Raw genomic sequence first — 11,405 nt, forward strand, 5'->3', positions numbered from 1 at the left:
GTCATATATACCGCTTCTTTGAACATCCATTCATCCCTTTCTTGATCCTAATAATCTCAAAAAGCTACCACACAAAAAACATGCACACATTTTCATCTGCAGGAACCATAGGCTCACCCTTGTCCATATTTTTACCAGACTCTTTCAGATGGAAGTCTCAAACCCTATTGGAAGTCCTGCCTTCCCAGCAACCAGCCATCTGACCTCGCATAAAAACTCCTCTAACTACAGCATCTGGTCCAGAACACCTAAAGCATGCACTCCAAGTGTCTATCAAGCTGTTCTTGGAGTTTAAGTCGAAGACCACATATGCTGCAGCTATGCGGTAAGTCATCAAACAATCTATTGATCACGTTGGATGAAATTCACGGATTATACTGTCTAAACTCCAAACCATGAGATTTTCCATCTCGCTGAAGTGGTGAGGTACAGCAACCGAACTTCAGCAGCAGGTTCTGGAAAGATGCCTCATCCATGACGGAAGTTGGAGGAATGCTAGATGAACTTGGAACCGAAGACGGTGCAAGATACTGGAAGAGAACCCCTGGCTTTTGATTTCTGTGTCTGAGTGGGATTGGAGTGCCAAGGGAGATGGTGACTCATTCTTTGATGCAGATATCAGACCCTTTGCAACTAATGAGCTCAACAGATTTGAAATAGGGTTTGAAGACTTGCTTTCAACATTGGAAGTTTGTGTTGATGTACTACCCGCAAGAGATGAAGGTGGAGGACCAGGTGGCAGTGGTGGTGGTTCTACCTTTCCCTGGGAACCATTTGCTGAACTGATGAACTTATCACAGGAAGCAGGACCTGATAGAGTTCCTGACACAGCCCTGGGTCCTGAGGAGGTAACCAGGGTAGGTGGAGGCCCACTTGGCAGAGGGGGTTGATATCTGACTGTGATGGCATTTGTCCTGTCCTGGAAAGTATGATTAGCTAGGCCACTAGTGATCGAGTTAGAAAGATACCCGTCTTCAAGACAGCAGCTAACAATGTACTCGTGCTTGATTGTCCTGAAGTTTCTCCATCAAGGTATTTGATGATCAGATGCATTTCCAATCGTGAGGGAGTTCCAAAATTAGAAACTTGACGCGAGAAGTGGCTTGGAGACAGACCAGAAGGTTCAGGCTGCTTAGGATCCGGCTGCGTGGCTGTGTAAGAGGATAGTGACGGCTTTGCTGAAAAGAAGAGCCTCCAGGAGATGAACCCTTCAAGTCTTGGGGCTGAAATTTTTGCAGTTACCAAGGTGACTATTAGAATGCAGCATGGATAAGGAATCCTTACTAGAGCGGCTAATAGGCACCGTTCAATGTCCTGAGAAGGGAGATGCTTTTAAATCAGGTCTAGGCAGGGACTGAACATGAGGATAGTCCTGCTCAGACAAATTTGCAAGTTTTGATGGGGATGATGCGCCGGTAACGAAGGTGATGGAGGACGCTGGAGCATGGCTGACTGTCCAGAGGTGATCCAGCTCTTGCAGACTGAAACCTTGTGCCCCAAGCTTCCGGTAGATCCCACCGTGAATTTGACAAAACCCCAAAACTGAGGCCCCCACTATGAGATGAACACAGATGGACGACCTCCATCTGGCCAGAGAAGAACTTGTGCTTGTAGGCAACCCAACAAGGGTGGCAGAATAGCCTTCTGAGTGTGATTCCTTCAAGGGCCACATTGTAGATTTCCGGCCCATAAGCTGCTTGATCTTTCTGTTCAGTAGAAGGGAATCAGTGGCAGTTTCTCTTTCAAACCTTGACCCAACATCATGCACATTTGTGGCTTTTGGAGGCGATTTCAAATTCCTGCAACAGATAACACCGATCAGCCAGAAAAAAAAAAATCAGTCATAACTTGTATAAATGGGGAGCAGAATCATCACAGGGAATAGGCAAATCAGATAGAAAAGAACCAATGTCACCCCCAAATCACAGATGGAGTAAAATACATTAGGTACCCTACATACATAGCTTACCAAAATTTTCCCACTCATAACAGTTAAGGATTAAACAAACTAATATTTGATAAAAGAAGTCACAATAACAAGCCACCTCAAGATAGAAGAGGACTTTCTTGTAAGGCCAGATAGCGGTTCTTTATATAACCTGATCCAAGATGGCATAAAAGATTAAATGCAGTACACTCGTATAAAGTCAATATAAACCATAACCACTGGTAATGGTCAATTGAAGCAACTATAAATTATATAGGGTATTAGCATGTTTTTGACACAGGAATATATGTTGCACCTAATGTAATACTCTAACCACCACATGGAGAAAACACATCAATGAACGAGCATTCACAAGTCTCTATAACTTCAAGGTAGGGTTAACGTGGGAGGGGTTTTTGACTTAAGGGAAAGAATGGGAAAAAGACCTACATGCATATTTATTCTTGGTGGTAAATGTCTGACACCCCTCGTTACTTTTCAGTTAATCCTATGACTACTACTATAAGGGACCTGAAACAAAATATGGTCACTGGAAGAAGACATTCATTCAAAGGGACTCAATTCTATCATTGCCTCCAAATATTTCTAGAAATTATTTTTCTTGCTGAGGAATAGATTTTCATATACAACATGAATTAGAAAAGTAAGAACTCAGTTTCTAGAATCCTAACCTCCAAGATTACCATTTTTTCGGATCATGGAGTCCAACGATCTTTCCTTGAATTGATAGGAATACTGGCTGCATCATTATCTGATAATCGTTGTGCATCTCCCACATAAACTCCGCTCTCAGAGTTTTTCCAGCTACAGACATGCCACTGCTGCTTCTACTCCCTATCTTCTGTGTTGGCTGAGATGCGCATCAGCATTTGCAGATTTGGAAGCTGAGTAATTTGGAAAAACTATGCTTGATATTGAAACCATTTCTTTGGCCAGAATTGTCTCTGCATGTTGCTACCAAATCCCACCCAAGATTTGTCGTTTCCTTGATCAATAACCCTTCCAGTGGTTCTTCCAATTCCAAGCCAGAATTCCGCGAAAGATCAGAGGTGATCGTATTCTCCATAGGCTGTACCAACGTTCTTCTCATGAATAGGCTCACTAGTGCATCTGTGTGAATGCTGAAAGCTCTGAAAAGTTTAGTATTCATGAGACCCAAAAAACAAAATAATTACTCAACAACAATATAAAAAGAAAAATGAACTACTCCCCTTACATGCATTTTGACTGAAGGTTCCACCCATGGCCTGCTGGTGCTGATGCTGGATGACCTCTCCGGCTTCTCAGCATCTACAGTTGTGCTGGCAATAGGCCCAGTCATGTCATTAACCATTCCTTTGCCTTCCTCACGTAAAAACCAATAAAACAGAAAGAATTTGTCAAACATATTTCAGATTAATATTAAATACCGAGTGAAAGAAAATTAGTCAAGGAACAAGAAAGGATAAAACGTACAATTATGATCTGGTAAAAATTCACAAAAAGATTCCTAGGAAGGATAGAAACAGCATCTATCTTGATTACATCCAAGTGATAATGATGGTATCCATCAATTAAAAAAAAAAAACTATTGTAGATGTTTACTACATGCTAATTGATGAAAAAATTATCAGCTGCCTTTGGTAAGCCATGAAGCAACTACATTTTTAACATGCATAGAATTGATCCCCAGTCAGTCATGACATGACCCAAAAAACTTTATGACACATACAGTGATTCACTGTGGATCATAAACACTATTCATTTTTAAATTTAATGAATATCCATGAAAAAAGGGGGAAAACAATTGAAATGTGGTCAGGAACAAATGGAGAATAACATGGTTCCCAGCAAAAAAATTGATTTTGCAATTCCACTTACCCTGCCTGACTGCTGAAGGCGCTGCCTTTCTAAGTACTTAGGATTCACAGAATGCTATGTGGTGGGCGCTGCGATTGTGAATCAGGCCTGGATGTTGTTCCAGAAGAACCATTGATCATGGAGTGAAGCAAGTTCTTTCTCAATCATCTGAAGGGTCTGAAGAGGAAAAACTCCTTTCCAAGTTCCAAAAAGATGCCGCATACTCGAATGAACAGAAGAATAAACCTGTTTATAAGCCTTGCAAAAGACCTAGAGTTCAGAAAGAAAGAAATTGACATCTAACGGAGAATAATAATGAATTTCAAGCAACTCAAAGAGATAAACACATCATTGATGCAATGCAGGGCACAACTTTTAGTAATATAAACAACTTGGATAGATAAGCAATTTATATTAATTAATCCAATTTGAAACTGGTGACCAGAAGAACAGCATCACACAAAGAAAATAATGTCTAACCTCTGGTAGTCTGGGAGCAAAATGTTTTATGTAATCCTTCCATATTCTTTACAATACTATCTAAAAGATAGAGGACGGCAGCTTTGGTCACTGGGAACCTGCATAATTTTTATAATCAGATATGATACGCTACAACCAGAATTCTCAAACAAAAAAGGTTATTATACTAGGGTTTTCCAAATAAGAATCCCTGAATCCAACCCCTAACTCAAGAGAAAGAAAGAAAATCAAAACCAGCTACTGGATAGAGTTACTCAAGAGCATGTTTCTCAAAAATAACATGAAACCAGATATAGTAGAGTTCTGATGTTTCAGACATAAACATAAACTATAAAGATTTTCATCAATAATCAGAAACAAAAATCACAATGCGTAGAACATTCATCACAATAGAGCAAATCATTTAAGTTCCTAACTCCCCAGCAGCCTGCTAAAAACTGATTTCAAAGCACAGTCTATGAATCCCTTTTCCTCTCATAAAACTTGTTTTTTCCTTGCAACTGGCTTTGGTTAAATATTTTCCATTGATCATCTCCTTGTTCTTTCTTCTAAAGAGCTACGTCACTTCAGTCTCTTCCTTCTACAGCAGTTAATACACTTTAAACAGAGCCATGTACAAAATATTAACAATTATTGTATCAAAGGTCCCCTCTGGCACCATGCATAATTTAACGTTTGAAGCTACAATATCAACCTCCGCAGACCTAGAAAACTTTGGATAGTTCTTTGAAGAAAAGCAAAGGGAGAGTTTAGAAGAAAATTATGGAAAAGAACAAAAGCCATTTCCACGGTGTTGTGCCCCCACAACAAATTGATCAGGATTGATGCATGTCAGCTAACATCACAAAGACAATACTATCTTAGGTTCAATCATATCTCTCCATCATGAAGTAAATCTCGCCTTCAGATTTGACAGAATGAATTACCCAACAAACTTAGAGAACCTATACAAGATAATGAAAATGACAAACCAAAGAAAAGTGCCTCTTAGCTGTCTTCAAAATATCAGACCATATGAAGGATCATTGCTTCATGGGAGTTCAAATTGAGGAGTGGGGAAGAACAAGAGAATAACATACATCACAATTTCGTTAGAAAATCAAATTGATATAATGTAATAACTTTTATCAGATGCTGAACTTGAACAACTCATATTATACAATAACCACTGGTTATGAAGCGCTGGCTCTTTGCGTGCAAACTAAGCATATCTACAACAAATAGAACAACCGTGGTATAGGAAAATTAAACCCATCAATAAACTGGTTTAAGATAACTGGTTCAATGCATTTTGAAACCGGTCCTCATGATTCTCATCTCTTATAATTCATCAATTAGAGATTAACACATTTACACATTACCGCACATCTCCTTCATATCCTCACATCGGATACAACTCCAAAAATCACATAACGCACAAAAGCACTTGAATTAATTTGCACAAATGAACTCAAAAGCTTCAAATTTGCAAAATACTCATCAATTCCACACCAATGCAAACACTTTCTACAAAACCCAGAACATTCCATTGATCCCCCTTTCAGTTACAATTATATATCTTCTATTTCACTTAAAAACCCAAGATTAAAGCAGTAACACTGATTTTTTTTTTTTCCTTTTTAATCGCAATAATAATTTCTGTACAATTCAATTCAAACAACAATGAGAGAGATAAACAGCTACAAAAAACTGGGATTTCACCTCAAGAATGTTAGCGCAGACCGTGGCCGCGATTGCTTTCGCGGCATGAACATTCTCGCGGCAATTATAGTCAAATTCGTTATTATCGGCTTCGAATTGAAGGTCAGTTCGGCTAGCGCCGTTTGTATTGGCTCACCAGCTTTGGTGCGGCTGCTGTGGCTGATACGCGCCACCAGCTCGTTCATGAACCTCCGAATCCCTACTTGTACTAAATCTTTGAGTTACAGGGGTCTCTGAGTAAAACTCCGGGTCGGATCTTCCGTTAATCGCGGTTTTTTAACTAAACCCGATCTATCGAATGATCTCGCGCGATTCTCCATTTCCATTGAAATACAATAGCAAAATAAAATAAACAAAAAAGAACCCTAACCCTGATTCATCTAATCTCTAATAAACTCTCCTTTATATTCTTCTCATCATTACATAGAGATCATCAATTCAAGAAATTAAAATAAAGTACAATATCTGTCAATAGAAAAAAATTACAAACCCTAAAACCTAGTTTGCATAGATCAAAGAAAATCAAGATAAAACCCTAAACCTGATACATGTAAAGAGAAGATAATTTAATTATAAAAAAAAAAAAAAAAAAAAAAAAAAAAAAGATTAAATTACAAGAGGCGAAAGGATTGAAGGGAAATTTTGGGGCAGATTGGGAAATTAGGTGAGAGGATAGAGTGTGAAGAACACAAGAAGAAGAGAGTGAGAAGAAATTTTGTTTATTGATTCGATTAAGTGGAGAAATCATCCCCTTTTTAATAATAATAATAATAGGCGCAATGTAGAGAGCGTTTGATTTTCTTGAGGTGGGGAGGCGAGAGAGTCTGAGCGCAGGCGAGGATGTGGATTAGTTTGGGTTGGGCTGGTTAGCATGCGGACTTCATTATTATGGTTGGGTTGGCCCAGTTGTCAAGGCAGCGCAAGTCAAGGATTCTCTCTATCAAGATTCAAGGCACCGTGAGAGACGTAATTCCACCTCACCAAGACCACGAATAAAAATATTAACAAAATATCCTATAAAAATCATTTTATTAATTAGTTAAATTAAACAGACTACGTTAACCTTAAAGAAATGAATATACTACACGTACAATATTTCTCATACAATATTATACGACAAAAGATTATTGGGTAAAAGCTTACTTTTAATTAAAATTAACCAATCATATTTTGCTATATAATGTTGTATAAGAAAGTTATATAAAAATGTGTATATATAGTATTACTCTAAAAAAATACTAATGACATAGGATTTTTAATGTATGATACCTAAGAGGAATGGTTATTTACGGAAGCCTAAGAGGAAAAATTAAATAAACTTAAATATTAATGAAATAATAGAGTGGTGGTATAAACTTATAATTGATTGATGGATATATATTATATACTATTTAATACAAGTGAAAAGATGTTCATATCATATTACAGTGAAACCTCTCTATAGTGAATATTATATAGAAATAACTTTTAGTAGTCACTAATCTTTTATCTCGCGAGTACTAATAAGCTATCAGCATGGACAACTTCTTATTGAAGCCAAAATATTTCTAACTCTCAAGCAGTTTAGAGCTTATTGGCATGAAATTTTTGGTATTTTCGTGCTACATCCTCAGATTACTTTTCCTTTCTTATATATCTAGTAATGATTTTTTTTTCAGTTAAAACATACATGACCAGTTGCCATTTGGATTATGAGGAGATAAAATATCCATTTGATCAGTGTAGTGAAGTTGTCGAATCTGATCACTCAATTTTACAGTGACTTTGATATCCATTTCTGTGATCCTAATCCTATTAAAACAATGAATTGAAATCCTAATATTACTAAAACATGAATTATAAAATAAGAAATCAAAATAATAATTCTTATAACTACACTTCTATTAAATTAAACCTCCTTATAGTAATAAATTTAATTGGTCCCACATTATGACTATAGAGAGGTTCTACTGTATTTAATATATTTTAGTTTCATTTTAATTATTATGTTCACATTATTATTTTGATAAATCATATAATTCATATAAATTAAAAAATATTATATATTTATAGGTTATTATATAAAATAAATTATAATTAAACATTTTATAAAAATTACTAAGTGAATTATTAGATAAATATTTTTTACGATACAAAATACAATAGACATAACTTATATTTGGTATATTTTATAGTTCTATCCCATGCAATGTAATTTGCAAGATCTATATGTCTCATTAGTCAAAATGGCTCAAGTTGTAGAATAATTAAAATAATATAAATATCAAACTCAAAGAGAATAGAGCAAAAGTCAAAGGGGCTAGAATGTTGTTTCTTTCCTTTCTCGAATAACTAGAGACGAGCGGTTCCAGGTACCTTACACTTTTTGAAGGAATCGAAACTGCCGGTTCCTAAGATTTGGAACCAGATTTGGAATCAGAACTTGAAACATAGGTTTTGGTTTCGAGTACCCAGGTTAATTTCAATTACCACTCTACTTTTTAAAAAATGACAAATATACCCCAATAGTTTACAAAAATTATAACTCAACCCGGTTCCTATCCAGGTATTTGCACCTCGGTTTGGTTCTTGATTCCAGTATTATAGGAATCGAAACTGGACCTGAGAATTCTCAATTCCAATTTTCCAAAACCAAAACCAGACCCTAATCGAGTTGGTTCGGTTTTATTAGGTACTCGTCGGTTCTGGTTCCTACTGGGTACCTGTCGGTTCTGGTTCTACTCTTTACTCATGCTCACCCCTACGAATAACCAATTCAGGTGGTGTGTTAATATAAAAAGAAGAGGGCCCTATTATAGTAGACCTGGCAAACAGCGGGCCGGTAGCTATAGGTAACGAGTACGGGTTCATGAGTAAGAAAATGCATGACCCGTACTCACCCGTGCGGGTATGGGTCGACCCACGGGTCACCTTTTTCTAAAACTAACCTCTCTTACTCTTGGATCTAGCCCTTATTTTTCTTGCCTTGTTTCTTATTTATAATTTTTTGTTTCTTGGGAGAGGAAGGTTAAGGGTTCTCAAAAGAGCACCCACGTTTCTTGCCATTGGAAGCCAAGACATGGGTGAAGCTTGGCCGCTTTTGATACTACCATTTTTCTAATCTCAGACTTAGAGAAGTGGAAAGGGAGATATGGGAAGAATCTCTAGCACAGCCGGGACTTAGGATTGATTTAGAGCGATTTTCATGGAGAGGAAGAGGAAAGGTGAGAAGTAAAACAAATGAAGAGCTCACTTGTGTAGTTGTACTACTATTGTTGTTGCGGTGTTGTGAGTCCATTCTTGGATATTTTGAGTTTTTGTTTTGGCTATTAACAGAGAGAAAGAGAAAGGCAGACTTGTTTGGTTGGATTTGTATGGAGAGTTGGGTTGTGACATTGTGTATAGAAAAAGGATTGATGAAGAGAGAGAGAAAAATATAGGTGGAGTTAATGGAAGATGACCTAAATGGAGTTTGTCTTTAGCAAACAAAGAGAAAGAGAAAAGGAGACTTGTTTAATGGAAGATTGTACGGAGAGTTGGATTGTGTAAGAAAGAAAGAGGATTGATGAAGAAAGAGAGGTGGAGTTTAATGGAAGATGACGGAAGCATTGATGAAGAAAGAGAGAGAAAAAGAGGGGTGGAGTTTAACGAGTGATGGCCGCGCAGGGTGAGAGAGAAATGCTTTTATGGTTTTTGACTTTTTTTTTTTAAAGTAAATGAGGGCACTTGTGGGTATCACGCCTGCCTGCAATTTTCACGGGCATGCCAAGTACGAGTAAACTTCAGACGGGTAATTAATGGTGTTACCTGTACCCACCCGTTTGGACTGGGTACCTATTTACCAGCGGGTAGGGTAACACTTTGCCAGGTCTATATTATAGTGACCCAAAAGTTTGGCTGCCCATCTCAACAGTAGAAACAAGCCACCAAATATGTGTTTGATGCTTCCACTTGTCTTCACCTTTCCATGTGTTAACTTGTGGCTATATACTCCTTGTACATGGGGTATTAGTGGTGGAATAATCCACACATGTCATAGCACTCTTTTAGATTTCCACCACTTATAGATAATTGCATTTAACCTTAGGAAAAACACATAGGACAAAAACAAAAGCAAAGAAATACAATTATTTGATGACTTGTAAAATGAGTTGGACGTGTTGAAGACTGCCTCGTTAAAACTTTGCTAGGAAAACCTAATGGGGCAAAACCTGGTCAAGGGAAAATGAGTATAATGCACATCTGTCCAGTACATAGCCACTATAAAATTTTGCTTACCATGGTCACTGCTCCCCCTAATAATAGCAAAATAACTTGGTTGCTTGTTGAGCCACCACATACCGATGTAATATACAAACTTCTCAAAAGTTAATGTCGATAACCATATACATTTCGACTGACTTCATGAAGTGCTAGGGTTTCTAAATGATTAGAAATATGACAACCAAAGTTTGCCTTAGAATGTCACGATATATGTTGTCGACTGTAATTAGGACAAACCTTGGGTGGGAAATTGTCATTCACTCTTTTTTATATATTTATTAAAGAAATTTTACTGTGGTATGATTCTCTCTTATCGCATAACGAAAAAGGGATAGGGAAGTAGTGGGTGCACAAAAAACAAAAGAAAAGTATTTTGTAACTCCCATTCCATGTTTTTCATGCTCTATTTATACAACTCATCTCCACCACCAGTTTTTACAATAATCTTCTTTCTTTCTTTACCTCATAATCATTATTCATGACTATGAAGCAGAGTTTTCATGTATTTCTCATCTTTTTTCTCCTATTATCCCACTTAATATCTGCACGTTCACTTGCACAAAAACAAGGTACCTCCTATTCTTGGTAGCTTACTTTTTTAACATCTTCAGTAAGATTTTAAGTCATCAATTTACAGGTGAAGAGGAGGTGAAGCTTCATACAACTACGTTCAAAGAGGTTACTGAAGATCTCATGAAGGTAGTAACTTTTTTATTAGTGATTTTGATTTCTGATGGTTGTTATAATTCTTAATGGGTAATTTTTATTATTTGTGTAGCTGATGGGTTCAGAGAGGGAGGGTTGTGATGAAAAGGATGAGGAATGCTTAAAGAGAAGGATGATTGCAGAAGCTCACTTGGATTATATTTACACCCAACATAACAAGCCTTGAGTTGAAGAATTAATCTTGAATATGTACTGGAGTTTCATCATAAAACCTCCCTTAATAAAAAAAAAGAGTGTTTTGTAGAGAAGTTGTGTTTAAATATGAAATTGTATGTAATACATAATCCACTCAAACTATGAATGTTACTACCATCATCTTGTTAAGAAAATGAAGAGTCACGAATTAGAAAAAGACTGACCACTACCATAGAATAGGGGACTTAGAGGAATTGTTTATCAAACAAAATAATAAAACCTTTGGTTTGACTACACTTTTTGGTCGTCTTGTCTTCGAGAATCAGGATTGACG

At 37.0% G+C, this 11,405-nt stretch overlaps 1 protein-coding gene and 1 pseudogene across 2 annotated transcripts; one reads left to right on the forward strand and one right to left on the reverse strand.

Moving 5' to 3' along the window:
* Positions 1-248: 248 nt before the first annotated feature.
* Positions 249-6,294, reverse strand: LOC116128073 (annotated as a pseudogene).
* Positions 6,295-10,587: 4,293 nt separating this feature from the next.
* LOC116128171 (putative phytosulfokines 6) lies at positions 10,588-11,184 on the forward strand. 2 transcript variants are annotated; one of them, XM_031413866.1, is made up of 3 exons: positions 10,588-10,779; positions 10,854-10,909; positions 10,989-11,184. In XM_031413866.1, exons 1-3 carry the CDS (start codon positions 10,689-10,691, stop codon positions 11,100-11,102), a joined length of 261 nt encoding a protein of 86 aa, XP_031269726.1. In that variant the 5' UTR covers positions 10,588-10,688; the 3' UTR covers positions 11,103-11,184. The 2 variants fall into 2 exon arrangements, with proteins under 2 accessions (XP_031269726.1, XP_031269725.1); XM_031413865.1 differs by having other exon boundaries at positions 10,605-10,779; positions 10,848-10,909.
* Positions 11,185-11,405: the final 221 nt, after the last annotated feature.

The sequence above is a fragment of the Pistacia vera genome, unplaced genomic scaffold, assembly GCF_008641045.1.
Source record: "Pistacia vera cultivar Batoury unplaced genomic scaffold, PisVer_v2 Contig197, whole genome shotgun sequence".
NCBI classification, from domain to species: Eukaryota; Viridiplantae; Streptophyta; class Magnoliopsida; order Sapindales; family Anacardiaceae; genus Pistacia; species Pistacia vera.